This window comes from Tauraco erythrolophus, chromosome 2, assembly GCF_009769465.1.
Source record: "Tauraco erythrolophus isolate bTauEry1 chromosome 2, bTauEry1.pri, whole genome shotgun sequence".
Lineage (NCBI taxonomy): Eukaryota > Metazoa > Chordata > Aves > Musophagiformes > Musophagidae > Tauraco > Tauraco erythrolophus.
The window spans coordinates 32,146,159-32,173,839 of NC_141466.1; the positions used below are offsets into that span (position 1 = coordinate 32,146,159).

General features: G+C 39.1%; 1 protein-coding gene across 9 annotated transcripts in view; it reads left to right on the forward strand.

Annotated features, from left to right (window-relative positions):
- Positions 1 to 27,681, forward strand: part of SNX14 (sorting nexin 14) — a 67,795-nt gene that overhangs the window by 39,473 nt on the left and 641 nt on the right. For 3 of the 9 annotated variants that reach the window (XM_086631318.1, XM_086631316.1, XM_086631317.1), the window contains 14 exons: positions 630 to 656; positions 4,354 to 4,486; positions 9,760 to 9,961; positions 10,881 to 10,964; positions 11,100 to 11,200; positions 11,486 to 11,597; positions 13,414 to 13,454; positions 13,612 to 13,731; positions 18,078 to 18,161; positions 21,057 to 21,180; positions 21,686 to 21,850; positions 23,899 to 23,994; positions 24,694 to 24,785; positions 24,937 to 24,993. In XM_086631318.1, coding sequence (XP_086487444.1) covers positions 630 to 656; positions 4,354 to 4,486; positions 9,760 to 9,961; positions 10,881 to 10,964; positions 11,100 to 11,200; positions 11,486 to 11,597; positions 13,414 to 13,454; positions 13,612 to 13,731; positions 18,078 to 18,161; positions 21,057 to 21,180; positions 21,686 to 21,850; positions 23,899 to 23,994; positions 24,694 to 24,785; positions 24,937 to 24,993 — 1,438 coding nt within the window. Of the gene's footprint in view, positions 1 to 629; positions 657 to 4,353; positions 4,487 to 9,759; positions 9,962 to 10,880; positions 10,965 to 11,099; positions 11,201 to 11,485; positions 11,598 to 13,413; positions 13,455 to 13,611; positions 13,732 to 18,077; positions 18,162 to 21,056; positions 21,181 to 21,685; positions 21,851 to 23,898; positions 23,995 to 24,693; positions 24,786 to 24,936; positions 24,994 to 25,213; positions 25,217 to 27,681 lie in introns of those variants that run through there. The other 6 variants (XM_086631314.1, XM_086631321.1, XM_086631315.1 and 3 more) reach the window with 4 other exon arrangements.

Genomic DNA, 27,681 nt, shown 5'->3' on the forward strand with positions numbered 1-27,681 from the left:
GTGTGTAGTCAGCATGTTTATGGTTAATCTATTTAAACATCTTGATTGGAATTACTGAGTTGATGGCTGAGGCATTGGTTCCATGTACCAGGTCATGTAGAATATCAAAAATACATGACAGTTCTTAAATCTGTGAAATAATAATAGGAAGAAAAAGATATCTTAATAGTGTTTTTTACTATATCTAATACAAGGGGGTGTGGGGTGGTGTTATTAAAAATAAGTCTACAGCCTTTTCTTTGTATTGGCTGAATGAACTAGATTCCTACATGACTTCTGAACTTAGGTTATAGAAAAAGCTGCCTGTTTGGTGCTACAGGTAACTTCGAGAATGAAAGTTGTTCTCTATAAATTGATAGCTGCTTGTGCTGAAAGTTAGTGAAAACCTGAAAGTCTCAAAAACTGAGGTTTTAAATTCAAAGGCCAAGATTGTGATGATGAAATGTGCAGGTACAGTTTGCATTTCTCTTTCTTAGGATTTTAGATTGGAAACTAATTAATCTGTAGTGATGGTTGAAGCCTATTCAGTTTTGTTGAGACAGGTCTGTCAAGTTTGGTTGGTTTTTTTTTTTTCTTTTAACATTATTTTCTCCTGGGCTCTGAGGTAATTTATGTGCCTGTTGTTGCAGAAGTAGCCTGAGTTTGGATGACTTCCGGTAAGTCTGTCTAACACTCAATAAATGTTGTGTCTTGGTTACGCTGCATCTATCATGACAGCATCATACAGCCTTTATAACAGCAATTAACTGTCCATTTTATTTGTGAAAATGTGAATGTCTTCACTGGACTAAACTGCATTTCTCCTCACAATAAGCTTTACTCTATGTCCTCTTCACCAGTGTTTAGAAATTGCTTAATTACTAATTTCACAAGTTTGCGATATATTAATATTGTTTACTGTTAACGATTTGTCTGTTGGTTTTAGTTTTGTAGTTTTGAAATATATTTGTGTTACTTGAAGCTTTTTTTTTTGTCCTGTGACTGCTAGCTGCTCCAAAATTTCCTTTACTCATGTCACATTTCCAGATCCTGTTTGAGGTTTTATCCATGTAACTGCTTGTGTTATCTTGCACAGCTGTGTCCAGGATGATCATTGCCTAACATTGCATGCAAATATCTGTTTGATGAATATTATCAAACACTCAAACCCAGCAATTCCCTAAATTAGTTCTCTCTGCAGCTTTTCTTTTGGCTGTTATAGATTTAATTACAACATATGGTATTTTTTATAATTTGCTGTAAGTAGTCCGTGATCCCTCATTAATGTCTTAATAGCTGTTCAGTGGTTTGTTTTGTCATTATTCGTGCCTCTTTAAATACGTGCTATCCAAACTCAGAAAACAATTTTTTTATTATGGGCTTTTCCTTAGAATTTGAACCATTCTTGAGTCCTGAGGGAACATTATCAACTTCATTTTGCAGGTTAGGATTCAAGATGTATACACGCTTTTTATTGATGTATTGAGTTATAACTTGCTAGAGTGTTGAGCAATAAGAAATACTTGAGATATCAAGTGCAGTTCAGTTATTTTTTTGAAGTGCAGCTCTATGCTCTCAGCATTTCTCCTAATTGGGTGTAGGGGTTTTAGTCAGCCAAAAGAAAACAGTACTCTGACTTCACATCCATGTAAATACCTAGCTTGTCTGATACATACGACTTGTCTGGTACTTCTTGACCCGCACAGGTTCACAACAGCATTCTTCAGCTGCATACCCCTGACTGATCACTTGTGAAACCAGTTCAGTGCACTGAATGAGGCAGGGACCCTGGGGGAAAGTTATTTTGCACCCATCCACGATTAAAGAATGCTACAGTGGCACTAATGCAATCTTTGGTCTGCATTTCCCAGCTATAGAGTGAATGCAGTTCTAATTTTTTAATGTTACGTATGCGTGACTTCTGGAGTTTTAAAAAAAAAAAAAAAGTCTTCCAACCTCTTGCCATCACATCATTCATTGGGAGTGTTGGAACCTGTAGGCTCTCCGCTCAGAGCCGTGCCAAGAAAGCAACTATAGAATGACCATTTAATAATGCTGTTATGTGAATCAGCACTAGAGGGAGGGGAATGCTCTTCCCAATGAGTTGTGTATTTATATTCGTTGACAGTAGCAGAATTGACTGGTCTTGAAAGACTTGATCTCTATTCTAAACTGGCCACCTCTTCTCCTCTTTTTTCCCTCATGCCTTGAACCTGACCATACCCAAGTCCCATCTCTTTGCTTCTACCTAGCCTCAAGTTCTTCCCGTATTTCTATTTAGCCAGTGAATCGATTAGATTTTCATCCTGATACTTGAGGTTTTTTGTATTTTTTTTTTGTCTTGCTCAGCTTCTTCAGAATTTTGATCATCGTGTTGTCTGTCCATCTCTGCTAACATCCACAGATTTTTTTTCCATGCCATCTAATCTGGTTTATGCTCTGTGTGCTCACTCAAGGATTTTTGCCAAACCAGTCCTGTGTTCTCTCCATGTGTTGTCCACCATGTGTCTACGTACCCGGTTTGTGTTCTGAATTTGTATCTTTTCCTGTGAAGACAATCCCGTCCTAGTTTGTTACTTTATACCGTTTCCAGTTTAGTGATTGCTCTGTACTCATTAGGTGTGATCTTTGGGCTCAGCATTAGGGCAGGAAGGGGTGATTCCTAGCTATCAGGTTGAGTTCTGGCCTCATACAGCTCAGTACTGCAGTTACTGCAAAACTGTATTCTGCCATCAGCTGGAGCATGATCAGAAGAGATTTGAACCTGGAGTGCTTTTATCAAATCTTTAAGCTTGTGCAAATTAATGTTTTTGCTCAAAATCTCAAATACTGCACAAGTTTTCACAGCAATGATGAAAACTTCGAGTCAAGCCAGAGGTCTGAAGTATTACCCTTCTAGAAAAGCTATCTAATTTTGTCTTAAGGTTTGTATTTTGCTAGCCTAGTGTTTAAGCTCTTGAACAAGATTCAGGTAGGTCCCCAATGTGAAAAAGTTCAGTTCAGCGCAGTAACATGCAGAAGAAATTGTTTAAAAATCGAGTAGAATTGTTCGAACATGCATTTAGACTACAAGTAGACAAGGAACCTTATCTTTGTTTAGCAGAGATAAGTAAGATAGATGATGCCCGTCTGCTTTGGCACTGATAGTAATATGAGATAGAAAAAGCAAATGATTTGGAAAAACATCGGGTTATTTACGCAATTTTAGTTACGTATACAGTCTGGGTAAAATTATAAACAGGAAGATGGTTAGTAACATGTGCATGCACATTTTGAGTCAGCAGTCAATGTTGTCAGCATGGTTTTATGGGTGATGAAGACGCACTACTTGCTGGTCTCTGCTGTTCTGTTGGCACTACTGTTCGGTAGTTAATAGTTTGAAAGTAAAAAGAAACACTTAGGATATTTTTTTGTCCTGTAAAGTACTAATTGTGCTTTTAATCTATACAGTATTTCTGAGTCTTTGATTTTGCAGTTCACTGCATTGGTTTTTAACTCGCCTATCAACTGTATTTATTGAATTAACTAAGTAACCTCAGGCTGATTCCATACTTAACAGAAACATTTTTATTTCCAGAATTACTAGCATTTCTACATAAGAAATAATCTTTGCTGTTAGGCCTTGTGTAAGGGCATAAGAATGCTGTAAAATCTGTTCTCTCAGTAAGGAGTGCGCTTCCTGCCCAGTATCTTTCTTTTTCCATACCTCGTTGCTTTTTGGATGCTTTGTCAGAAGTGGCAAGACTTTAAATTCATCTTTCAGTCAGATTGGCTATTCAAGCCAAGATTCTTCAGTTGCATCTGTTTTCTCTCATGCTTAAGTCTTGCTCCTTGCACATTTCTTTTGTCTGTCCCTAATGCTTAAAAATCAAGATTTATCTTGAATCATACATGCTTGTAAAATTCTGGGATGTTTATGTGAAGAGAATGCATCTAACTACACCATTTACAGTACTTGGCAAGAGTGGATAAATATTTAAAAATGAGTACATGGAAAAGGACAGAGTTAGTGACCTTCTTGGTGTGCATGCCTGTAGCAATATGACAGTTTCTACTGTCAAAACAAAACTGTTTTGCATAGTTAATTGTTTATTCTATGTCCTGCATTACTGGGTTACTATTATAGAGTGTTGATGTTTGCTCAGGGTTAAGCATATGGAAATCCCATCTCTTAAAAGCGTAATCCAGAAATTTTGCTGATCAATGGGAGAACAAATTTGCCATAAATGAATTTCAGTTTAAGTGGAATTGTAAATATATTGGCTATTTGTTTATAGATTTGTTTCTCTTATCTACAAATGATGTGCAACAGCCTGCTGAGCTGCAGTGTAATAATATGCCTCGTGTTGTGAACTCTGGCTTCTGTAATCCTAGGACCACACAGAAGAGAGGAGAATCATTTGGAATCAGCAGAATAGGCAACAAAATAAAAGGTGTATTCAAGAGTTCTGCGATGGAAGGAGCTATGTTGCCTAACTATAACTTAAATGAAGGAGAAGATGACTTTGTGAGTAAAAGCTTTGAATTTGTCTCTTTGAAGTCTTTGTTGGTGTTGAGTGTTTTCTTTATTTGAAAATCTTAAGTTTCTGCCTTTTCTGCTGTCTTACTTCACTGCAGGGTTTCTATGTGTTGGCTTCAGATTAAGTTGCCTTGTTTTCCCTGTATTTGTTCACAAGGCAAGGCCACATCCCCAGTTAGTGTGCCTGTGAGCTTATTGCTTTAGTCCAGAGAAGTACTAAAGTAGCGGTGTCAGGCATTTTTGTAAGCAATTAATTTTTCTCTAAAAACTTACTTTGCCATTTTGTAATTCTGAATAATAATGTATGCCCAGGACTACATGCACGGCTTTTCATCTGAAGCTTGCCACAAGACTGTAAAACCCTAGATGAAGTAGTGGAGAAATTGCTGTCAAATTGGTCTGTGATGCAGCATTTTCTTTAAGGATCATGAGCCAATAGTCCTTTCTTGGTTGTCTTCAGTGTCTCCCTCAGCTAATGTTTTTTTTTCATGCTAAATAGCAATCAATAGAGGCAATGGTAGAATTTTTGCATGGAACATTGGTATCTGAACGACAATTGAGGGACAAATGGAAAATTTTAAAAAGGGAAGAGAAGGGAATTGGTCAGAAGATATTGATAGCTGTGTATTTTTTACAGTGTGTCTGCCAATTCAACCTTTTGTACCTGTTCCTAACAAACAAAACATTTGAACATTTGTCACCTTGATAAAATGCTAGCTTATTTCCCACAGCCTAAAGATAAAAGTGTAAATATGAGTTTATATTATTCACCTTGTTCAGAATTGCGTTCAGAAGAGGGTGGGAAGGACTCTGCAACTTAAAACTCTACATAGGTTTGGTTTGTGGGGGTTTTTCTAAGATAAGAAAAAAAGGCAATTTTTTGGTCAGACTAAATCTTCATATAAGTCATGCCTTTAAGGGGCAGAACTGTTGCAATTAATTTCTTGGACAGTTCAATTCTTTGTTGTAACTTCTCGCTTTTTGAGGCGAGAGTCTAATGACAGTGGGTTAATTTTGCAGCATTGCTGTTTTAGATTCTGCTAGCCAAAGGGCGTGGAAGTTTAATTCCTCTGTAGCAGAGGAATTAGTAGAAGTATAATAGAAGCAGCGGAGCTCAGAGAAGGAACATGGTTTTGTGCCAGAGCACAAGAAGCTACCTGGGAGAAGTTGCTGAATTCAGTGAGAGGGAGACAATATAGCATCTAATCCTTACTAAGAAAGGCTTTCAAGTGGATAGAATGATTTTAGCTTAGGCAGGAATGGAAAGTTTTAAGTGCAGCGTCATCTCAAATACCTTCATTAAATAAAGAGATGATACTGTATTTTTACTAAAACCACCTTAGACAAAGTTTGGGAGATACCTAAGTCTGTTCATTGGTAAATGTGGATGGGAAGAAGAAATGGGAAAAGAAGACTAAACTGTTGTAAGGTTACTGTGCATCCAAACAGCTGGACAGAGCCATGACTTCATGAATACCGAGAATGCAGAATACAACACTAAAAATGTCACAGTAAGTGCTGAGGTGTAGTTTCCTAGCAAGCATGAAAGAGTGAGAGGAGGAGCTCTCTGGGACAAGAAAAATGTGATCTGGAAAACAGCAGTATAATTGTAAGATGGTGACAGTGCACTATACACACTTGGCATCGTTTTTATTAGCTTTCGTATGGAGTATATGAGAGTTCTTTCCTCTTTGACAGATCCTGAGTAGGTATTTAACTAATTGGTGTTAATGTAAGCTTGAGGTAAATATAAGGTAGGGGATGGCAGTGAAATGGAGTTCTGTGCATTGTGACACATTGTGCGTTCTGTCTTTTGCTCTTTTTTCTATGTTTTTTTTTGTCAAAGTCATGTTGGTTGCAGTTAAAGCCTATAGGAAACATCCATTTCGTCTAAGGAAATCACGTAAGGATAGAAATTTATGTTAGCAGTTTTCTGTGGCTCTGGGCAGCAGCTTTGTAAACCACTAACAACTCCATGAAACACACTCAGTCTTTGTCAGCTAAATTTTAAATATAGCAAAAGATACTCTGCGTATTAAAGCACAAACATTGTTCCCAAGGCAGCTAGAAGACCTCTAGACCTGAATTTGTGGCTTTGTTGGATAAAACAAATACAAAGAGACTGAGGCAACCTATAACTGTTACAGTTTGGTGATCTGTTTAGAAAGAGGATTAAAACCCCCAGAAATTCATGCTTCCTGGCTTACAGTTAATGTAGTTGCTGTAGTTCCAGTTGTGGAAAAACCTACATAGGATGAGGGATCTGGTGAACAGAGGTTAGAGCGGGTGGAACTTTGCTGCTGGTCCAATACAGCTTCAGACGGGCTGAGTGGAGAGGTTATGGCCCCTTTATGAGCAGTTCAGGAAACGACTGAGCCGTACCTGCTCTAAGCCTTGTGCGAACTCTGCAGCGTATGAAACTAAATAAATGGCAGGAGATGAGAGCTGCAAGCAGTGGTAAATTTAAAAAAAAAAAAAAGGAATCAGAAAGTGTAGGCAAGAGTTGAGTTTTGATCAAGTCCAAGCCTATGCATTTAGCTTAGTCAAAAACTACGGAATGAAATAAGTTCAAGTGTTTTCTAGAATGATCTTGCATTTTTGCAAGGAGGTTCTAGTGGAGATTCTCGTTAGTGCAAATGCAAATATACACCATTAGTCAGGATAAATTGCGCAGTGTTAATTTTGGCAGCCCTCACAGGGTGAGGGAGTGAGTGCAGGTTGCACCCAGTTCATGCTGCCCCATCTGCAGAAACTCAGCTGTTGTTGACTTGGAGTTGCTATCCTGAAATGTTGTTTTGCTGTTTCTGTCCAGTGGTGACAACCACGTAAAGCCTGGGGAAGGGGGAAAATGAGAGTAAGACCTCATACAGAAGACTTTGTGTTAGATGTAAAGCTACCTGACAACTCTGTTGTTGTGGTTCAGAGAGCATCTGTCCTATTTATTCCATTCTTCGGTGCAAGTTTGTCCTGCAGTTCGTGAGCGCTAATTGTTCATTCCAGGTTGGGATTACTTTTGTTTGCTTTGTGAAAGAGCACGACCTGTCATTTAGCTCTCAAATTGTTGACCAGCTTAGCTGAGCATCATCTCTGTGCAGCGACAACTGAGACTGCTCTTTGCCTGTCATAGTTTCTCTTTTCATTGAATAAACCAGGTAAGTGGAAGCAAAAGGTGTTTTGAAGAGATTTGGTCAGTGGATCTGCGGAGATCTGTTTTGGAAGACAACAGCTCACACTGTAAGCAATTTGAGGATCATTTCGGTACTATGCAAAGGCAAAACAAAACTGAACAAAGATTGCTCACGTGTGTTGAACCATTTATGTTTCAGTTGCAGCTGAGTCATGATCGTGTGAATATTGTAGCAGACACAGCCAGAATTATTTCAGGGGTGCTGTATTGCCTTAATCTGTTAATTAGATTATCGTAATACCGGCAAAACTTGTTACACCACCTAGGCTTGGCCTTTGAGGGGAATTTGGCTTCCAATTATGAAGGTAAGGGAGAAGAACTTGAAAGCAGGATTCATGCTTTCCAGTTTGCTGTAGTTTCACATGCTGTAAGCTCGTATGTTAAAAATCTCGTATTTTGACTTTTAACAAGTGACAGTACTTCCAAATCTCTACGTGAGGCTTCCTAAAATAATGAACTTTTGAATTGTTGCTTGACTCTAACCTCTCTCAACGTAAGTAATAGTTTTTGTGAATTGTGCTGGGAAGAGCGACGTGCTGACCGCCACTGCGATAGGCGCAGGCTGGAAGCAGAATGCTGGGCTTGGGCATTGCTCCTCACCAGGCAGCGCCTGCCTTCCTGCAGGGTTGCAGTGTTTTGGAAGCCCTTGCAGCACGGCAGCAGGTTAAATTAGATTCAAACAATTTCAGGTTTTTAGGGAAATAGGACTACTCTTTTTTCGCCTGTTTGCCTACACTTGTGGAAATACAAGAACTTTTCTTCAGCACATCTTTAGTGAGAGCTAATCTCTCCAGAAATTCTTCATTCTGCTTTATTTTTGGGTCTAAGGCCAACCCTACCCTTCCTTCTCACAGACATGGTCTCGTCATTTGCAAAAATAATTTTCATTCCTTTGGGTCATTTTTATATTCTTCTTTTTTCTATGTGGTAAAGATGAGAATTGGATTGAGCATTGTTTGAAGAAATAAATAAATGAGTTGCTGTTGAAGCTTGGATTTTTCAGTTTAGATATTTAAGATAATCTTTCTGTTTTTCATGGTCCTAGAAGATTTGTAGCACTTCCTTTGTTATTGCCAGGGACTGACCTGAGGATTCGGTGCGCTGTGTGGTACTGGGGTGATTGATTACCTGTGGGCAGCTCAGCCTGTCTGTGATGAGCAGTGCCAGAAGCATAGAGTGAATGTCAGTGTGGTGCTGGGACCACGGTTAAGTTCAAAGGGATTTCATCGGTGTTCGTGTGGCACCGTTTCTAAGGTCTGCTTGCTATGGAAAAATCAGTGTTATGTTTTATGGCATGGAGTCTGAGTTTATGAACTCCATGCACTGGAGCTGCCCCCAGCGCAGGCAGAGAGGATTAGGTCCGTGCTGCTCCCTGGTGCATCGATTTCTGGCAGCGTGATGCTGAAACTGGAGCTGATGGGGAGTGCGGTAACACTTAACGATGGCTGTGCTCAGAATAGCTCAGGGCTGCGGGAAGAATTCAATCCCAGTCGTGGTTGTGCTGCACCTTGCAGAGCAAGTCGGATTCACGTGTCTACAACATAGGCCGTTGCGCTTGGCTGTGGGGGTGGGAGACCTTCAAGCTTGGTGCATTGTTGGCTTCTGGCTCTTGTGTTTAAGATAGCTTCTTGACCTGACCTGGTAAGCTCAAGTCTTCAGTTTAGGTCCTAGTACGCTGGAAAATGCAGAGCAGCTAAATCTGCTAGACCCAAGCTGTTTCCTGTAGCATTCAGTCTGTGTCTAAGGCGTTCTTCCAGCTGTCTCCTTCAGTACCTCTGTTCCCCTCCTCATTTGTTTTTTCCCTGAAGTATCAGATAGAGAACTCGATAGTGCAATAAAAACCTCCAGATCTCACTAAAAGTTGCTAACGTCAAATTAATTTGCAGTGAATGTGAAAATAGAAATTCATCTACATGGAAACTCCATTAATGAAATGTTTTTTTTTGTTCTTTTGTTACTTAGTGACACATACTTAAAAACTCAGTATATGTTTCATTAATGTAGATAAATTTTGCAGAGGTAGACTAAACCAATTAAAATGGAACTGTAGATCTTGATGTTTGAATCTTTACAGATTGAAGAAGGCGTTATGGTGATGGAAGATGATTCTCCTGAGGAGGCTGTTAGTACCCCAAATACACCCCGCAACCTTGCTGCATGGAAAATTAGCATCCCATATGTAGATTTTTTTGATGATCCATCCTTGGAAAGAAAAGACAGAAAGGAGAGAATTCCTGTGTTCTGCATTGATGTAGAAAGAAATGATAGAAGGGCAGGTATGCAATGTCGCTTAAAAATATTCTTGTGTGCTGTATTCTGATGGCTATTGCAGTGTATTTTGTATACGTGTTCTTTTGATTTTGAAATAATGACTTGAAAATTCTGAGGAAACGTGTCTGAGAGCCAAATGATCACATTTAGTATTTGCAAGTTGAGAACTGACTCCTCAGCATGAATCAGTTCCATTTAGACTTCATGTCAAATTTCTCTTTCCAAAAAGATTGATCCTACTATTCCTAGTAATAAACACATGGCATATTTTTTTTCAACCACTCTGAACTTTGGAATAATGAACAATAAGTAACTTTTTGTGTAACCTTAAAATATAGTTCTTAGAAAATGAAAATGTTTTGCTCACTAGGAATCACCGTGGCTTGCAGGTAGTTTATCAGTATCTAGAGAGCAATATACATCCATCCTGAGTAGGGAAAATAGCATCATCCTGGGGCTGCATAGATTTGTGTTAGTCAAACTAATACTTCACAATAAGACGGAAGTGTTTAAGAGTTATTTAGGGGTATCTTCCAGGAGGAAGAACGATCAAGATTCAAGCTGATGGTGCAGAGGACTGTGTTCAACAAGTATTATTTCTGTAAATCATTTGGTTAAAAGTTTGAAAGTAGATCTAACATAGTCAGCCCTTATAAATTTTGAAGTTATGCAGTGCTCCATTTTTTGGATTTTAAAGATCCCTCAAATGAGATTATAATTTGTATGCTAGTACCATATCTGTCTGCCAGGTATGCTGTTTAATTTAACACTTAAATTGCTTGGCTAGGATTTTTTTTTTAATGTTACTGCAATATGGAGGAGTAATATAATTGAGATTTTTCCTGTAATTAGCGTATGTTTGCTGTTGGTTAATTCGTCTCTCAGTGTTTTATTTTTAACATTGTGTTTTTTTCTCTCCCTCAGTTGGGCATGAACCTGAACACTGGTCTGTCTACAGGAGATATCTTGAATTTTATGTGCTTGAGTCAAAGCTAACAGAATTTCACGGTATGTTCTCCATCATCTGGAAAGCCACTTTCCACTGCTGTGATTATCATTCAGTGCTGAGCTGAAATTTAAAATAATGAAATCAACGTTTGCTACATTAAGGAGATTAAATTATTTCTGTAATATATTTATTAGGTACGTTTCCTGATGCTCAGCTTCCCTCAAAGAGAATCATTGGCCCCAAGAACTACGAGTTCTTAAAATCCAAGAGAGAAGAGTTTCAGGAATATCTGCAGGTATCAAACAAAACTTTGGAGCAAAGAATATTCTATAAACTAATGATATAAAAGTAATAAAAGTCTATCTGCTATTTTTTTTGTTTCAAAGTAACATGAGTTATAGAAGGGGTTCCAGTGGGCAAATAAAAGAAAGTTTCATGTGACTGAGAACAGAAATCTTTTGCAAATGACAATATCTATGGTAATATACTGCTCTTTGAATGTCTTTTAGCTATAGAGAAACTGATTTTTAAAGATGAGTTTTAAAGTACTTACGTTTCTTTCTTTCCTTCTGGCTCAAAGAAACTTCTGCAACATCCAGAACTAAGTAACAGCCAACTTTTAGCTGACTTCCTGTCCCCTAATGGAGGAGAGACTCAGTTTCTTGATAAAATGTTGCCTGATGTGAATCTTGGTATGTAATATGCTAGTTGTTTATGCTGACAAATAGTAATACTGCAGCTCGGTAACTGAATGATAGTAGTAATGAATGGATAACTCTTGTCTAGGATGTGGACGTGGGAAATAAGAACTCTGCTCCTTCACAGCCCTTAAAATTACAGCTCAGCAAGCAAGATATGCTGCTCCTTTTTCCTTGAAGAAAAAGGACATTTTGAGATTAAGGAAAAAAGTGTTGAAGTGGTTGCTTTTGAATCTTTGTGTCAGCAAGCAAGGTGATAAGATTTCTCCAACAAATTTCATAGTTCGAGAAGACTTATGGTTTTGTCACAGGTCAAATGTGCCCAAGTCAGTCATTGTTTACTGGTGTGATGCTGTAAACGATTTCTTAATATAAACTGCCTTTGGATATTGGTTGATTAAAATCTGTTTATTTTAATCTGAAAGTGGCAATATTTAATATTTCTAGTAGTAGCTAGGTTTCTAGATTTAATATTTCTAGTAGTAGCTAGTTCTCTTTTAACATGAGCTACTTAATAGAATTTGAGGCAGTGGTGTGCATGATACAGGAAGGCCAAATGGAAACTGAGACGTTGATAAATTCTTGCTGTCTAATGTCATAGTTGATAATAAATCCAAGAAGTAGACTGCAGTGTGACTTTACAGCTTGGCTGAAATGTAGCTCTCACAGGATAGTGGGCCTAAGCTGGTAAGATCAACCTCATGGCCATTCTGTCTTTGTGTATTGTAGCACTTGTGGTTCTGGCACCAGTGTGGTCCAGAAAAGCTGTGTCTGAACTGTGCCACTGCACTTCTGCTTCTCCCAGTCATGGTGTGAACCTGCTGAGGTGGCCATTCTCTTAGTGTTACTAAGTTGTTGAATGAGATTTCAGGGGTCATCCTCCAGTTAAAGGGTTTGGTTTTGTTTCAGACCTCTCCTCTAGATCCAACTGTACGTTGTTAAAAAAAGCTTATAATTATGGTGTTTACTGTAATGCATCTTGTGTCTGAGACTATGCTTCACTTCCATAAAGATAATTTTAACAGGTCTTGACATTTCAGTTGGGCTTTTTGTGAGAATGAACTGTTTTATTATTATTGTGTGATCATTGTACGTACTTTTTGATGTAAGTTCCAAATTTAATGTCGTGTAGATAAGAAGAATATTACTGTAAATGCGGTGCTTAAAATAAAACTAATCCTAGACACTTTCATTTTTCAGCATTGAAAGTTACTGTGCTGTATTCTGATAGCCTTAATAGGACAGAAGAGCTCATTTTTAAAAGCACAACTGTAGCCTGTCCGATTTGTAAAACTTTACTCACCAGTATTTTCAAGACGAGATACTTCCATAATCTCTCCAGATTAGCTGATCTTTTCAGGGAAAGAGGAGAATCTCAGGTTTTGTGATTTCTTTTGTGATAAATGCTTACGAAGGATGAAGACCTTAAATACAGAAAACTGTGCCTATACTGGTGTCATATAGTACTGCTGTTACGGTGTTATTGAGCCTCTAGAAAAATTACAAAGATGCAGAGTACAAAGCTTTTTATTTTTTAGAGTGTCTCCAATAATCGCCTGTATATTTTTCATATATTTTTCAGTATCTTTTCTTGAAGAGTACTAAGCATTTAGTTTTAAGCTGGATATTTGGAAGGGTTTATTTTCATAGCTTTTTATGCCAAATTAAAAAAGAAATACAGATTAAAAAAACTATTGTATTTTTTAAATACTAGACAACAAGTACATAATTAGCAGAGCAAAATGTCTTTAAGATCAGGCAGTGATAACAGAAAGTTTTTATTTGTTTGGGTTTTCTTTTCTCATTATAGGTAAAATTATAAAATCTGTTCCAGGAAAGCTGATGAAAGAGGTGAGTAAGTCTTCCAGAATGGTAACATTTTAACTTCAGTAACTAATTTTATGTGCTTAGTAACTTATAGGCTAGTCAAAAATTTGTTTGGAAACTCATTATTGTGTTTTTCTTTCTGTAATTATGCAAGTGACAGGTCACTCATATTTTATTTCAGAAAGGTCAGCATTTAGAGCCATTCATCATGAATTTTATCAACTCCTGTGAATCTCCCAAGCCTAAACCAAGTAGGCCTGAACTTACCATTTTGAGTCCCACTTCTGAAAACAACAAGAAGGTACAGTAAGTCATCTTCCTTCATCACTTAACAGGAGTGGGGAAAATTGACCATAGTCTGAAAATACAAAGAATAAACAGAAAAAAAAAAACAAAACAGTTTACCTATTTTGTGTTGTCTTTTCACACAAGAGAGAGAATAATAGTGCAGAGAGGGGGTTTTTTGTCTTCTGTCTTGTAAATATCTTAGTTTAAATGACTTGTGAGACTTGTGGGTTGGTTTTTTGTTGTTTTGGCATTTTGTGGATGTGGTTGTTTGTTTGTTTTTTTAATTTTTACTGGAATCCTCTTTGAAGATGAGGATACAGAATAGAGAGCCTGGGAAGTACAAAGAAAAGAAAAGGGAAAGCAAAGGGGTACAATGGAGAATATTTTAATGCCATAAGGGAGCTTCCTTTTCAAAGTGAAGAGCTTGACTTTTTGATGAAAGTGTGGCTTGTCAAGTTGCTACAAGTCAAAATTGTCAAGGTGCAGATACCTGTTTATCTACCTTTAAAACATTACTGTGCAGTTCATTGGTGTCTGGCATACATAATAGGTTAACTATATAACTTAAGCATAGTTTCTCTCTCTAACGTTGCCGCAGTTAAAGTCCAGCGCTTCCAATTTTAACCTTTTACTTGATTACAGGATAAGGTAGTTCCTTTCTTAGTCTTCCTATATTTGTGACTAGAGCCTGGTAAAACTTGCTTGGAAGTCTTCCATTAGCTTCAGGGGCTTTAAAAGACACTGGTCTTTATGTTTCTGTGTTAGAGTGCTTTAGAGTGTTAATGTATTTGTAGAATTTACAGAAGAATATTGTTTCTGGACTTGGATTTCAGAGACCTGAGCTCAGTGTTAAAGAGTTGATGTGATTTGGGACAAAATATTTAATGTGCATACACTTTGCCATGTAAGAGATTCTAAAAGAAAGCTCAGTACTGTGTGCTTTTCTGCTGTCTCGTTTGCTTTGGCAAGAGGAGTTGAAACTGGGCTGTGTAAGCTGGGACACTTCATTTTGCAAAGTAATAAACTAGAGAATATGGTAGTCTAAAGAATAATGCATAGCATATTCTAAAGCATATATGCATAGGATAGCAGGGGATAAAGGTTGGGTTTTATTTCCTCTCTCTTCTAGTGCAAAACCTAAGAGGCATTAAATGAAGGTGATAGGAGCCAGGTTCAAAAGAAAAAATGTTAGCTCTTGCAATGGTTAGTAGGTTTGTGGAACCTTACCTACTCCTTACCAAAAGACGTTCAGAATACTATAAACAACTTCAAGGTGAGACTGGACAAATTCACAAAACAGAAATATATTCAGAGTGAATACCTGTAGAGAAGCTGCATCCAACTCTTGAACTTTTTTCTATTTGAAAACAATTGGAGTCTGGAAGAATATTGGTGAAAAGTACTGTCTATGCTTGTTCTCTTCTTCCCAGAGTTAGAGGCTGAGGATCCATTTATGGTTCTTATTGGTGATGTGCTGTTGGAAAAAACAGACCTTTTGACTTCCTTTGCTATGGATATTTTTATAGTATTATGACACTTACAGAAACTGCAGCTACAAAACTTTCATACTGATTAAGTACAGCGGCAGTTAAATATATTAAATTCATCTTCTAAGCCTGAAATCTGAATTACTACAGCCAATATTTTAGTGTCAACTTACATGTGCATACACACAATATTAGTATCTTTCATTTCAAGTCTTTTCTTACCTTGGATGCTCTTTCCAAAGTTAACGTATTTTGCTCTTGCTGTCTATTCAGAGGGGTCTTAACGTATCAGCAGTTTTAAAAATCAGCTGTGAAGTTTTTGACTTGTGCTAGAAACAGTACATGCATAAATACTTCAAATGTTTTTTATGAAACAGCTGACAGCATACTACAGCATAGTATGAACAGTTAATTTTTTTACTGTGCTCTGCCAAGACCTGCTGAAGTTAGTTCTAATACATTTAACATACTTAAATAAAATATTTAAGCAACAAGCTTTGCGCTCTGAAGCATTCCTATGAAGATAGGGTTCTTTCTGTAGTTTGTTTGAAAAACTTTATTAAAGGATCAAAATTAATTCTTTAAAGTGGTGTTCAAAACCATTTCGGATTGTAAAAGGTTATAAAAAAATGCATATAGCATTGCTTAGGTAATTTAAATATAAACTCCTTCTCTGAAGTGCCTGTATGTTATTCTTGTAAAAGAACATGTGTACAGAAATTCAGGCTTTGAAATGAGATTTTCCCAATTCTTTTTGACCATGGTGGTGCACTTTGGCTTTCATTTTGGAATACTGAAACTTCCTTAAACAAAACGTAGATCTTTACTGCATTCTGTCTTCTAATGTCATTTGCAGAAATAGTATTGTGAGGGAAACCTCCTTTTCACTGCTAACTGTCTGTGTATGCGCTCCATTGGAGACAAAAGTTTGTAGAGTCCAAGTCAAAGTTGTTGCTCCTGCTGCTGATTACCCTGCAGGAGATGCTTTTGTCAGGAGGTACCTACGCAGAAAGCAAAAAAGATGAGGCTAGCCCCAGCTCCCCACTCCTTCTCACTATCTGTTGCGAGAGTTCACTGTTTTTCTAAGCAACTTTATTCTAGTTAGCTGTTTTATGACTAAGTAATTGGTTTTAGATTTTCTTTTTTCTTTCCCAACAGAAATCTGTTTTGTTTTGGGAAGCTGTTTGCTGTAAATGGATGGAAAGTTTCAGACTTGAGTATATCTCCTGCAGAGCTATGATTATTATTTAATGATGAGCACTCAAGACACTTTGCCTTGGGGGATGCTGCGGCACAGTTCTACCATCAGAGGCTCGGTATCTGTGCTCAAATTATACTACCCATTTTGACCAGCAGAGGCATGTATGCATAAAGAATTCATGTGCTGACCGCTTTCTCTCCAATTTCCCATCTATCGGTTTAGCCAGTACGCACACGCTTACCCACATGGTAACTGTAATTATTGGAGATCTGATAACCCAGGTTGTGCTGTGTTATGGACTCTGCTGAGTCTTCCTGTTCACGTTGTGAAATTCATCCCTCTTGATGATGTGTTGACGTCCTTGTGCCTTCTTTGGAAGACAGTTTTCAGTGATGCTTTTTGAAAGCAAATCTTCTGATCATCTCTGCTTACAACATTTTCTCTTGTCCTAGGGACCCGTCTTAGAACTTATTAACAGAATTTATTTCAGATGAAACTAAGCTGGAAAATGCTGTCTAGGAATGCAGGCCCAAGGGCTTTCAGTCCAAAAGTAGACTGAGGTAACATTGCTCCTTACCCCCCAAATACACATGACGTAGTCTTCAGTTGTTCAGTTCCACAGTTTCACTTCTGTTGTGCCACATAACATCTTTATGAAGACAATAAGTGCTGTGCAGTAGCCTGGCACCTCTGGGTTACAGAGGCGAATGCTAAATGTCTGTACCAGGATTGTGTGAGCTACCTGGACAGAGTCAGTGAGGAGATGTGGCAGGCAGCTGAAGAGACGGAAGGCTGGCACTTTGAGTACCCATCTGTGAGAAGAGCATGTTATCTCATAGCAAGAAAGTTCTTCAACACAGAATTTTTTGGTAAATGCTAGAGTCGATTACCAGCTGATGCTTGTATTACCACAGTGTTCCCATCTACCTTGTCTGACGCAGATCAGTTTATTCTGGTATCAACGTGTTGGAATCTGCTGAGAGCACAGTCCACATTCCCCAGTGCTTGTGCTGCCAACTCCGTTGCTGTGAATAGGGTGCACCCACGCTACCTTGTCATTAACAGGCTGAGGAAGAAATGCCTGAAAATCTGTCAGGGCAGGTGAAAGCTTGAGTTCAATCAGAAATGTGCCTACTTCTCCAAAAGATGTGCTGCATGTATATGTTTGTATGTTTTAAATATGAGTGGAAAGACTTCTAGTTACAAATGCATAGTGAATGCGGGTAGTTAACCTTAGTACAGCCAGTAGCAATTGGGTTTTATCCTGTAGCAGATCCTGCTAGATTACCAACCGCCCTGATTAAAACGAACAAATGAACAAAAACCCCTGCTCCCGCTTCCTAGGGGCACCAACAGGATTTCTGGCTTTTGCAGCTATGTTTCTGTTCTGAAGGTCTGCAAGCAGCTTGATCATCTTCTGAAAGTGCTTTGTCAGACTTGCTAGAATAGGTCAGGGCGTCTCAGCTGATGCAGACTTTGCAAAATATGCCTGCAAAGGCATCATTCTGCTGGCTTGCGATGACCTGCCCACAGCAGTAACAACTGCTTTTGGAACACCGACAGCATAATGTATGTTTATGTATAGTTACTTGGAGGAAGACACGATTGCTTTCAGTACACTAACCGATGTGGTTCAGGCACTATGTGAATTCATTCTTCTTACCATTTCAGCATAGTCACCTGCACTTTGCAAATGAGCAGGAAAAACGGTGCAGAGGTTCATGCCTGCGGCTGTGGATATTGTTCATAATCATGGTATTGCTTTTATACGCTTCACACGTATGCTGGAATGTATGGGCGTATATTTGCATATGCACTCACTAACCGTTGAGTAATTTTCTTTTTTCTGCTAGGCACTTTATGCAAACATTCATACTTACTTTGCTAGCTTTTCCCACCGAGGTACAATAGATAGCCTATTGTAGAAGGGATTACTTTGGTCTTTTTCTTAATGCAGGCCTTTTGCTTTCACTTGCTTCAAGAGCTTGGCTTTCCTTATTAACCAGTACCAATACATGAAATTTCTTAATTGAAAGCCTTTTAAGAATGTTTCATGGTTATAATCACAGTTACTGTTTAATCTTCAATATGAATAATGATAGCATTGCCGTTTGTCTTGCTTGTCTTTTTTTAGTCTAATTACAACAGTGAGCATTATATCACGTCTCAAATATTAACATATACAGAAACATTTAAAGGCAAAATCCCATGCTTATCTGAATTGTGGATATAGTCCTGGAGTGGTTCGGGTTGGAAGTGACCTTAAAGATCATCTAGTTCCAGCCCCTCTGCCATGGGCAGGGACGTAATCTCAACCTTTGTATTAGATAGCCAGTTGTATGTTTTTCACTTGGCTCTCCTCTGAGCCAAAATCCCAGAAAGTGCAAAGCATTTAAGTAGAGAGGTGATGCCACTTTGTGTTATGGCTGCTGCATCCTTCAGACACGCATCTCTAATGACTTGTGAAATGCACACTTGTACTGGAATAGTGCAAAGTGTATACTTTATAAAAACTGCTCGTTGGCTCAGTAATTTTGGCATGCATTGATCTGGTGTTGCTTTCTGAAATGCCATGTGCAAGAGTCTTAAGCTTTCAAAGCTTGACAATGATCAAGGAACCATTATATTTAAGGTGTGAGACAGATTATCCATGAGTAGATGTACATGCAGCATTCAAAAGATACTGCCTCTGGTTTGGGGTGACAGTTGAAACAACTTTTGGAAGTCAAAAAGCTTTGCCCTAAGATGGCCTTCACGTTTTATTTTTTTATAGATCACCTACTGAACTGTTGTCAATGATTTAGTTTGGCCCGTACACACTCCTCTGAGCCTATATCTACGTTGCACAACGGGCTGCTTTGAGTTGGCTCAGTACGTATCGCCTCTGTCAGCTCGTGGGGCATATGTAGCTAAAAAAATAAATGAGGCTCTTGTTTAAGTTACAACAATTCAACTAAGATTTTCTCAGTGTCCTGGTTTCAGTATTGAGAAGGATGTAGACTTCAGTTTATACCGGGTTTTTTAAACAACATACCAGGGATGCTTTCATACAGTAGGCGTGAATAATTATGTGTTCTTTTTAGGATTGTGACTTTCCTGGATACCAGTCATCCACCGGTGCATTAACCATATTTGCTCTCTCATGTAGTTTATGTAATATCTTGGTGTTGTTTAGTTTGAGTGAACTTTGTGAAGATAGTGCCAGCAGTTCAGCACTTAACAAGAGAGAGGGCCTAAAGAAGTTCAGGTCAAAACCTGAGCCCTGCCAGATTTCCTGGTGTAATTTTTCCTAAGAGCGCAGAGCATTCTGTTTAGAGACTTGCATGATTCAGAGCCTGTGGTCATTTGGATGTTTTGTGGCCTTATTTATTTCAGGGAGAATTGCTCTACAGAAAGCAAACCACATATAAGCAAATTACTTCCTGTTCCTTGGAACTATTTTTAATTTGGGAGTGATACAGAAAAATCTGTGTCAGTAGCAATCACCTCATCCTAGGCAGCACTTATAGTTACACTGCATTTGCCTCTAGTTCTGGGATATATTTTTTTTTTAGAAGCTTGGCATAAACTTTTGAACTTTCTTTTCATAACAGAGTATTTCATATACATTCTTTTTTATCTTTGGATCAACAGTTTCAGCGATAAGATAACTTAAAATAAACTGTTAATGGTGTTTGCTGGGTATTGGTAGGTGTGGAGACCCTCAGGATTCAGAGAACTCCTTTCCAGCTGCTGGAGCCCACAGACTTGGGCGAGGGGGGTGCAAGAAGTACTGCCTAGGTGGTATGGGACTCCTTATGGGATGCAGGGAAGAGCATCTTGGGATTTTACAAGTAGTATAACGATATCTTTGGGGAAGAACCAAAGGTGAGGAAATGGAGGGATCGTGGTGGTGAGGGGTGAACATGGGAAAACAGAAGGACAAAGGAAAAAAGTGAGAAATGGGATGAATGGAAGGAAACCCAAACCTTGGTAACTTTTACAAAGATTCATGAAGTTTTTGCTATAAATAATCAAGCTGGCAGGGGAAAATGGGCTTTCTTTGTGTAAAAAGTTGGCTGTGTTCATAGAATCATAGAATGGTTAGGGTTGGAAGGGACCTTAAAGATCATCTAGTTCCAGCCTCCCTGCCATGGGCAGGGACACCTACGTCAGGTTGCTCGAAGCCTCATCCAACCTGGCCTTGAACACTTCCAGGGATGGGGCATCCACAAATCATTGTATTTATTTCAAAATTGAAGCCAACAGGAAATGTGAGGAACACTCGGATGTTGTAGAGTTCCCCTGTGATTTAAGGCTGGCAAACTCCATATCCTTTGTGCCCCTCAATGACAGAATGGGGTGCATCAAAGGAATCAAAGCCTCTGATAAAAGTCTAGATACATGAAGATATGAGGAGCAAAAGGGCTCGTGAATTAATGTCCTGGGCACCCTGCCAATTTGTTCTGAATCCAGGTATTTTGATTGTCAGGTATCTTGGCAACATGCAACATGCTTTTTTTGGAAAGAACTCATTACTTCTTTGAAAGCTCTGGAAAAAAAGCTACTTCTAATAAAAAAAAAAAAAAAGGCAAAAAAAACAACTAAGAAGTGATGACTATCCTTTGGCCTTTGAATGCCATGTTTTCAGCCTTATGTTTCTATTTTTAGCTTTTCAATGATTTATTCAAGAATAATGCAAACCGGTCTGAGAATACAGAAAGACGACAAAATCAGAACTACTTCATGGAAATGATGACGGTAGAAGGAGTCTATGACTACTTAATGTATGTTGGTAAGAAGTGATTTCTCTTAATTATTCCTACACTTCTTGACAAATATGAAGTTCAGGTGCTTTGGTAAGAAATAAAATTCTGTTGTAGTACTCATATATAATTCAGCACTTGCAAGCTTAACAATATACAACTTAGGAACACAGTCATTCTTTAAAAGACTTTATTGCTGTGCTAAAATGTCATATTTTATCATTCATTATTGCTCAGTTATTTTGTTATGTCTCTTTCTGCATCTCAGAGTAGGAGCTTATGGGAGTAGATCCCTTCCCTTTTCTCAGATGTGCCTATGCTGCTTGAGCACTCTGGGAACTAATTAATAAAAGCACCTAAACAAAGTATTTGATAAGCAATCTGGGGAATACTGATCTTTTTGGTGTTGCACTAACAAAACTAAAATATTATTTGCCTGGTTTTTTGTTTGTGTTTTTTTCCTTTTGAGTAAGTGATTCCTTTATCATTGGTATTAGGAGAGCCTTATAAACGTGTGTTACTGTAACTTTGCAGGTAGAGTAGTTTTCCACATTCCTGACTGGCTGCATCATCTCTTGATGGGAGGAAGAATTCTCTTCAAAAATACATTGGAACTGTACACAGACTATTATTTGCATTTTAAGTTAGAACAGCTCTTTCAGGAGCACCGGTTGGTTTCTCTGATAACACTGCTGAGAGGTTAGTAAAAGTTACATCTTTGATGTGAAAATACTGCTTCAGTTTGATATTTGAAATCCATTCTGTTAAGTTTCCAAGTATTAAACTTCGCAACAGTTGACTAAAGCTAATGGAGTTTTAAAAATCAAGTGGGCCTATGAAAAGCTCATTGCGGAAAGATGCTGAGTCAGCCACGTTGTCTGTCAATGATGATTACAGAAAAAACTGTTATGAACAGTAATTTTCTAAGGTGTGCAAGAACAAGAAAAACAAAATAAAGGTGGTTTAGTATATCAAAGCGTGAATATTTCATGCAATCTTTAAACTACTTGTTACTTGTGTGCTACATCACAGTCCTTTATTGTCATTTTTTTTTGTTCCCTTTGTTGTGGTGGGCTTTTGAGAGGCTTGAGTGTTCTTGACCTTCAAATAAGGGAAGGGGAGTGAGGTTAAAAAAGAATAATTAAAAAATGACCTCACAACAGTAGATAAGTATTATCTGACTACAGTCTGATCTAAACAACACATCTGGCCAAAGCTCTGGAATCATAGAATGGTTAGGTTGGAAGGGACCTTGAAGATCATCTAGTTCCAACCCCCTTGCTGTGGGCAGGGACACCTTCCATTAGATCAGGTTGCTCAAAGCCTCACCCAGCGTGGCCTTGAACACTTCTAGGGATGGGGCAGCCACAACTTCTCTCGGCAACCTCTTCCAGCGCCTCACCACCCTCGGAGTGAAGAATTCCTTTCTTATATCCAGTCTAAATCTACCCTCTTTCAGTTTAAATCCATTGCCCCTTGTCCTATCACTACATGCCCTTATAAAAAGTCCCTCCCCAGCTTTCTTCTAGGCCTCCTTTGGGTACTGGAAGGCTGCTAGAAGATCTGCCTGGAATCTTCTCTTCTCCAGGCTGAACAGCCCCAACTCTCTCAGCCTGTCTCCATAGGAGAGGTGCTCCAGACCTTTGATCATCCCTGGCCCTCCTCTGGACCTGCTCCAACAGGTCCATGTCCTTCTATGTTGGGGACTCCAGAGCTGAATGCAGTACTGCAGGTGGGGTCTCATGAGAGCAGAGGAGCAGAATCACCTCCCTGACCTGCTGGCCACACTTCTTTCGATGCAGCCCAGGATACGGTTCGCTTTCTGGGCTGCAAGCGCACATTGCCAGCTCATGTTGAGCTTCTCATCAACCAGCACCTCCAAGTCCTTCTTCTCAGGGCTGCTCTCAATCCATTCTCCGCCCAGCCCAGGCCCACCTCTCCAGTCTGTCAAGGTCCCTCTGGGTGGCATCCCTTCCCTCCAGTGTGTCAACCGCATAACACAGCTTGGTGTCATCGGCAAACATCAACCTGTTGACCACAACTCTTTGACTGTGACTATCCAGCCAATTCCTTATCCACTGAGTGGTCTATCCGTCAAATCCATGTCTCTCCAATTTAGCGACAAGGATGTCTTGCAGGACAGTGTCAAATGCTTTGCACAAGTCCAGGTAGATGATGTCAGTTGCTCTTCCCTTATCCACCAACGCTGTAACCTGCTGAATCAAGACAGCTTTGTTCTTATCAAGCCAAAAAGAAAGTTTATGAAAGACAAAAATGGAAAGGAGCAAATCTTTCAGAGCCTAAAACCAAAACAGTGCTGATGAGCAGCAATTCTTTTTTTTCTCATTCATAGGTAAATCTGAAGTTTTTGATGGTTCCAGATAGTGTTTTAGTGCAAGGTATAAATATTGCTTATGGTTTTGAAAGTATAAGGGGAATTGTAAGGAAGGACATCATAACTAACCTAAAGTAGTATTGATCCAAACCCAGAAGATAATGCTTAAAAATTTGAAAAGAATGGAAACAAATTGGCAAAAGAGTGTTGTCCTCCACACAGATGAGGTAGCCTGGATTCAATCAGGCTAATGTAAGCAAAAGACTGTTATTTGGCAAGGCTACAATTCCCTTCCGGTCAAGATGATACAGAAAAGCAGCTCAACTTCGAAGCCATAATCTCAGACACGTTTTATATGTCAGTGATGCATAGCTGCCTAAAGACTTCTTTTCCCAATGTCTCTTCACTGCAGATGCCGTGTTCTGTGAGAATACCGAACCTCGTTCTCTGCAGGACAAACAGAAGCGAGCAAAGCAGACTTTTGAAGAAATGATGAGATACATTCCAGGTTCTGTATTACATGACTCTAATTATAAAGAATGGTTAATTGTTCCAGCAGATACATAACCCAAATACAGTCAGGTTAGCTTTTCAAATCAAATAATACCTAACACTGCTGAGATTTGAGTTGGCTACAATTCTAGGTGTGACAACCCAGGAGCTCAGTATTGTCCCTTAAGTGTTGCTGACTAAGGCTGTAGCATAGTGATTAATAAAGACACAATGGAAATAAAGGGCTTTAAAAATGCACTTAATGCTTTAATTTCTTCATCTTTAGAATGCTCCTATGGTTTGTATTTTATTTGGATGAAATCTAGGTTAAAAAAGGCACACCATGAAGCCAGAAGGTAAATCTGAGCTCTCCTTACACTGTATAAACTAGGGAAGAGGGGCCCATTTACTAGGTTATTTAGAAAGTAATTAGAACATTTCAGCTTGTGGTTTATCAAACAATGCATTAGGACAATACATTGATATTATAAAAAGTGTAGTAATTAATTAGGTGTGCAGCCCTGAAGGAAAGGGAGGTAAAAAGGAGGAACCAAAGGAGTGTTTGTTTTCCATTTACCACTTCAGCTGGATAAAATATGAACTTTCTTTAACTTAAACTTTTTTTTTTAATTACTAGAGTTCTGTAACTGTATTGTGCAGCTATTTTGCAATGCTTTGTAATGACTTGTGTATTTGTTGTTGGTATCTGGTCTAGATTTAATAGGCAAGTGCATTGGGGAAGAGGCTAAATACGAAGGCATCAGGCTTCTGTTCGACGGAATGCAGCAACCAGTGCTCAACAAACAGGTAACCTGCAACACGTGAGAAACTTGCTTTTTGGCACAGGATTTCCTGAAGTGAATGTATGGCTATAGCAGAGGAGTGAGCTCTAATTCAGCATTAAAATTAAAATTAGTGTTGCCTTGGAGTGTTCTTAGTTTTCTGTATTTTCTTTTAGTTAACTTACGTTCTGCTGGACATTGGGATTCAAGAACTCTTTCCAGAGCTGAGTAAGGTATGTGCTAACTCTGTTCGGGAGCTGCAGAATTTCTGAAGCTGCTGCTGAGTCTGGTCATTGGTGCATTTTTGCTGTTGTTCCCTTGTAATACTCATTTGAAATTTTGGGGAAAATCTGTATTTTACTAATGTGTTGAAATCATCGACATGTGGATTATTTACATTTTTGTTAATTAGCTCTTTCCAAATTAGTTTACGCCCATTTGTGTAGCATACAGCAAGTCTGGGCTGCCTTTCAGTAGAACTGGACAGAGCAATCAGCGGTCAGGACCTCTGTGCCTTTCTTTTTGATTGCTTGTCTCCACTCTAGTTTATGCATTTCCTGATTTAGGAAGTGAATTCTGCATGCAGAGCTCAGGTTGAGATTCAACATTGATCTTCAGGATATTTGGCAGTAAGATTTCTTACCTCTAGTTTGGTCTCTTGGATGTTAACTCCCAACTATCCAAATAAAGAATTCGCACAACACAAAATGCTGTATAAATGCATATCGTTAGGTTTGTGATGCATCTGATATTTGTATTTATGTATATAAAACCTGCACAGTTTTACGTAGTAATTTTAGAGTTTGGCCTTCATGGAAAGGAGGAGATATTAGCTAGTTAACTGGATATAAAAAAAACCAAAACCCAAAACCACCACCACCACCAAAAAAAAACCCCAAACAAACAAAACCCCACCTCACTCGTTGCATGAGCCCTGTGTCTGAGAACCGTGAAGTGCCAGCAGTGATTTGTTTCGTGTGATAAACAGAAATGGTAGATGTCAGAACAAGCTAGGGCACCTTCCGTTGTTTTCACTGAAATAAGACCAGCATAGCAAGTCTAACCTACTCTGTGCACCAGCTCTGTAGCTGACCTCCTCACGGCAGTGTTCAAACAAGTTAAAAACAAACAAAAGACCCAGCCAACCAAGGGAATAAGGAAGTAGCCTGGAGACTTGTGTGCTGCAAAGACAACCTGACTTAGCCCTGCTGTTTTACTCCGCTGCGCTGTTTTTGTATCTCAGCAGTAGTAACACATATATAGGAACATCGGTCTTTCTTTGGTTGATGCTGAGAAAAAAAAAAAGGCTTTGTGTGTTAAGCATTCAAATAGTCTTTAAAGCACTGGTCAGGCCCAGAGGGTGGTGATCAGTGGAATGAAGTCTAGTTGGAGGCCAGTAACTAGGGAGGTATGCTGGGGGTCAATTCTGGGTCCAATCCTGTTTAACGTCTTCATTAATGATCTGGATGATGGGGCAGAGCGCAAGGCTGCTGCTGACACAAAACTGCAAGATACACCAGAGGATTATGCTGCCATCCAGAGGGACCTCAACAGGCTGGAGAAATGAGCTGACAGGAACTTCATAAAATTTGACAAAGTCCTGCTCCTGGGAAGGAACAACTCTGGGCACCAGTATATGCAGAGGGCTGCCCAGCTGGAAAGCAGCTTGGTAGAACAGGACCTGGGAGTCCTGGTGGGCACCACCTTGACCATGAGCCAGTAATGTGCCCTTGCTGCAAAGAAGGTGAATATACTGAGATATTGAGATGCCATGTGGGCGTGGTCCTGGGCAGCCAGGTCTAGGTGGCCCTGCTTGAGGTTTGGACCAGGTGACCTCCAGCGACACCTTCCAACCTCAACCATGCTGTGATTCCAAAACTGTGTATATTTAATGGGGTGAAAACAAATCAAGATTATTTAAATTAAATGAAGATGACGGCTTTACAACTTCTTAATCCATCCTTTTGTTCTGTCTAACTGTGATAACTGCCTGACTGCTCTGTAGTGTTTCAGAAAACCACCTGCTCAGGAGGGACTGCTAATGCTACCTTTGGTCCTAGTGAAGGGATCACTATGAGAAGAGAAATGCAAGGTGGAGAGGGTATGGGCAGAGGCTAGTGGTTTTCATCTGCAGCCCTAAATAAATGAAAAAAACAATTCCCCCAAATCACTGCAAACTGACTGTGAAGCCATTTGGGAAAAGAGCTGTCTCCTCCAAACAACTGTAATGGGCAAGTGTAAAAGTAATGACTGCTTCTTACTTAGTTATCAGTTATATTGCAGGAGGGGAATCACTCCAGTGACTGTTCTCTCTGTTGAACACAGACTGGTCCTTTTTGAGTTGCTTGATACCGAAGCGTGTTTGTAGTTACAAGAAAAATATTTTAGGTCAGTCAGCATTTAAAGGGAAAACTGAGCATCCTGGAAATTTTCTTTTGAGCACTGCTCTTTCGGCAGAGGGAACAGCAATGGGAGAAATGGGAAGATCTTCAAAAGTTAGTGGAGATGTCAGTTTGCTTTCTGCTCTTAAGATCTGATATCTCGAAGGTATATCCTGCTACACATACCAATGCAGATGTATACTGGATTTCTTCAGATACACTGTGTGTAATGGCAGCATGCATAAGTGAACAAGTTCTAAGGATGAGAGCTTAAAAACACCTAATGTATGAGGTTTTGCCTTTGACACAGTGTACCGCCAGTCCTTGGGAGTCTGTTGGACACGACAGAAGGAAAAGAGACAGCCAAGACGGGCAGCATTCCTAGCAGAGGAAGAAAAGAAATCTAGTTGAAAAAAATAACATGCCAGTGCCATTTCCAGAGCAGAAAACTGCTGTGTTAAGAAAATTATATTTAGCAGTTAGGAATGGGGGAGGTGAGAACTTCCAGAGAAAGAAGAAAATACCTATTTTGAGAAATAA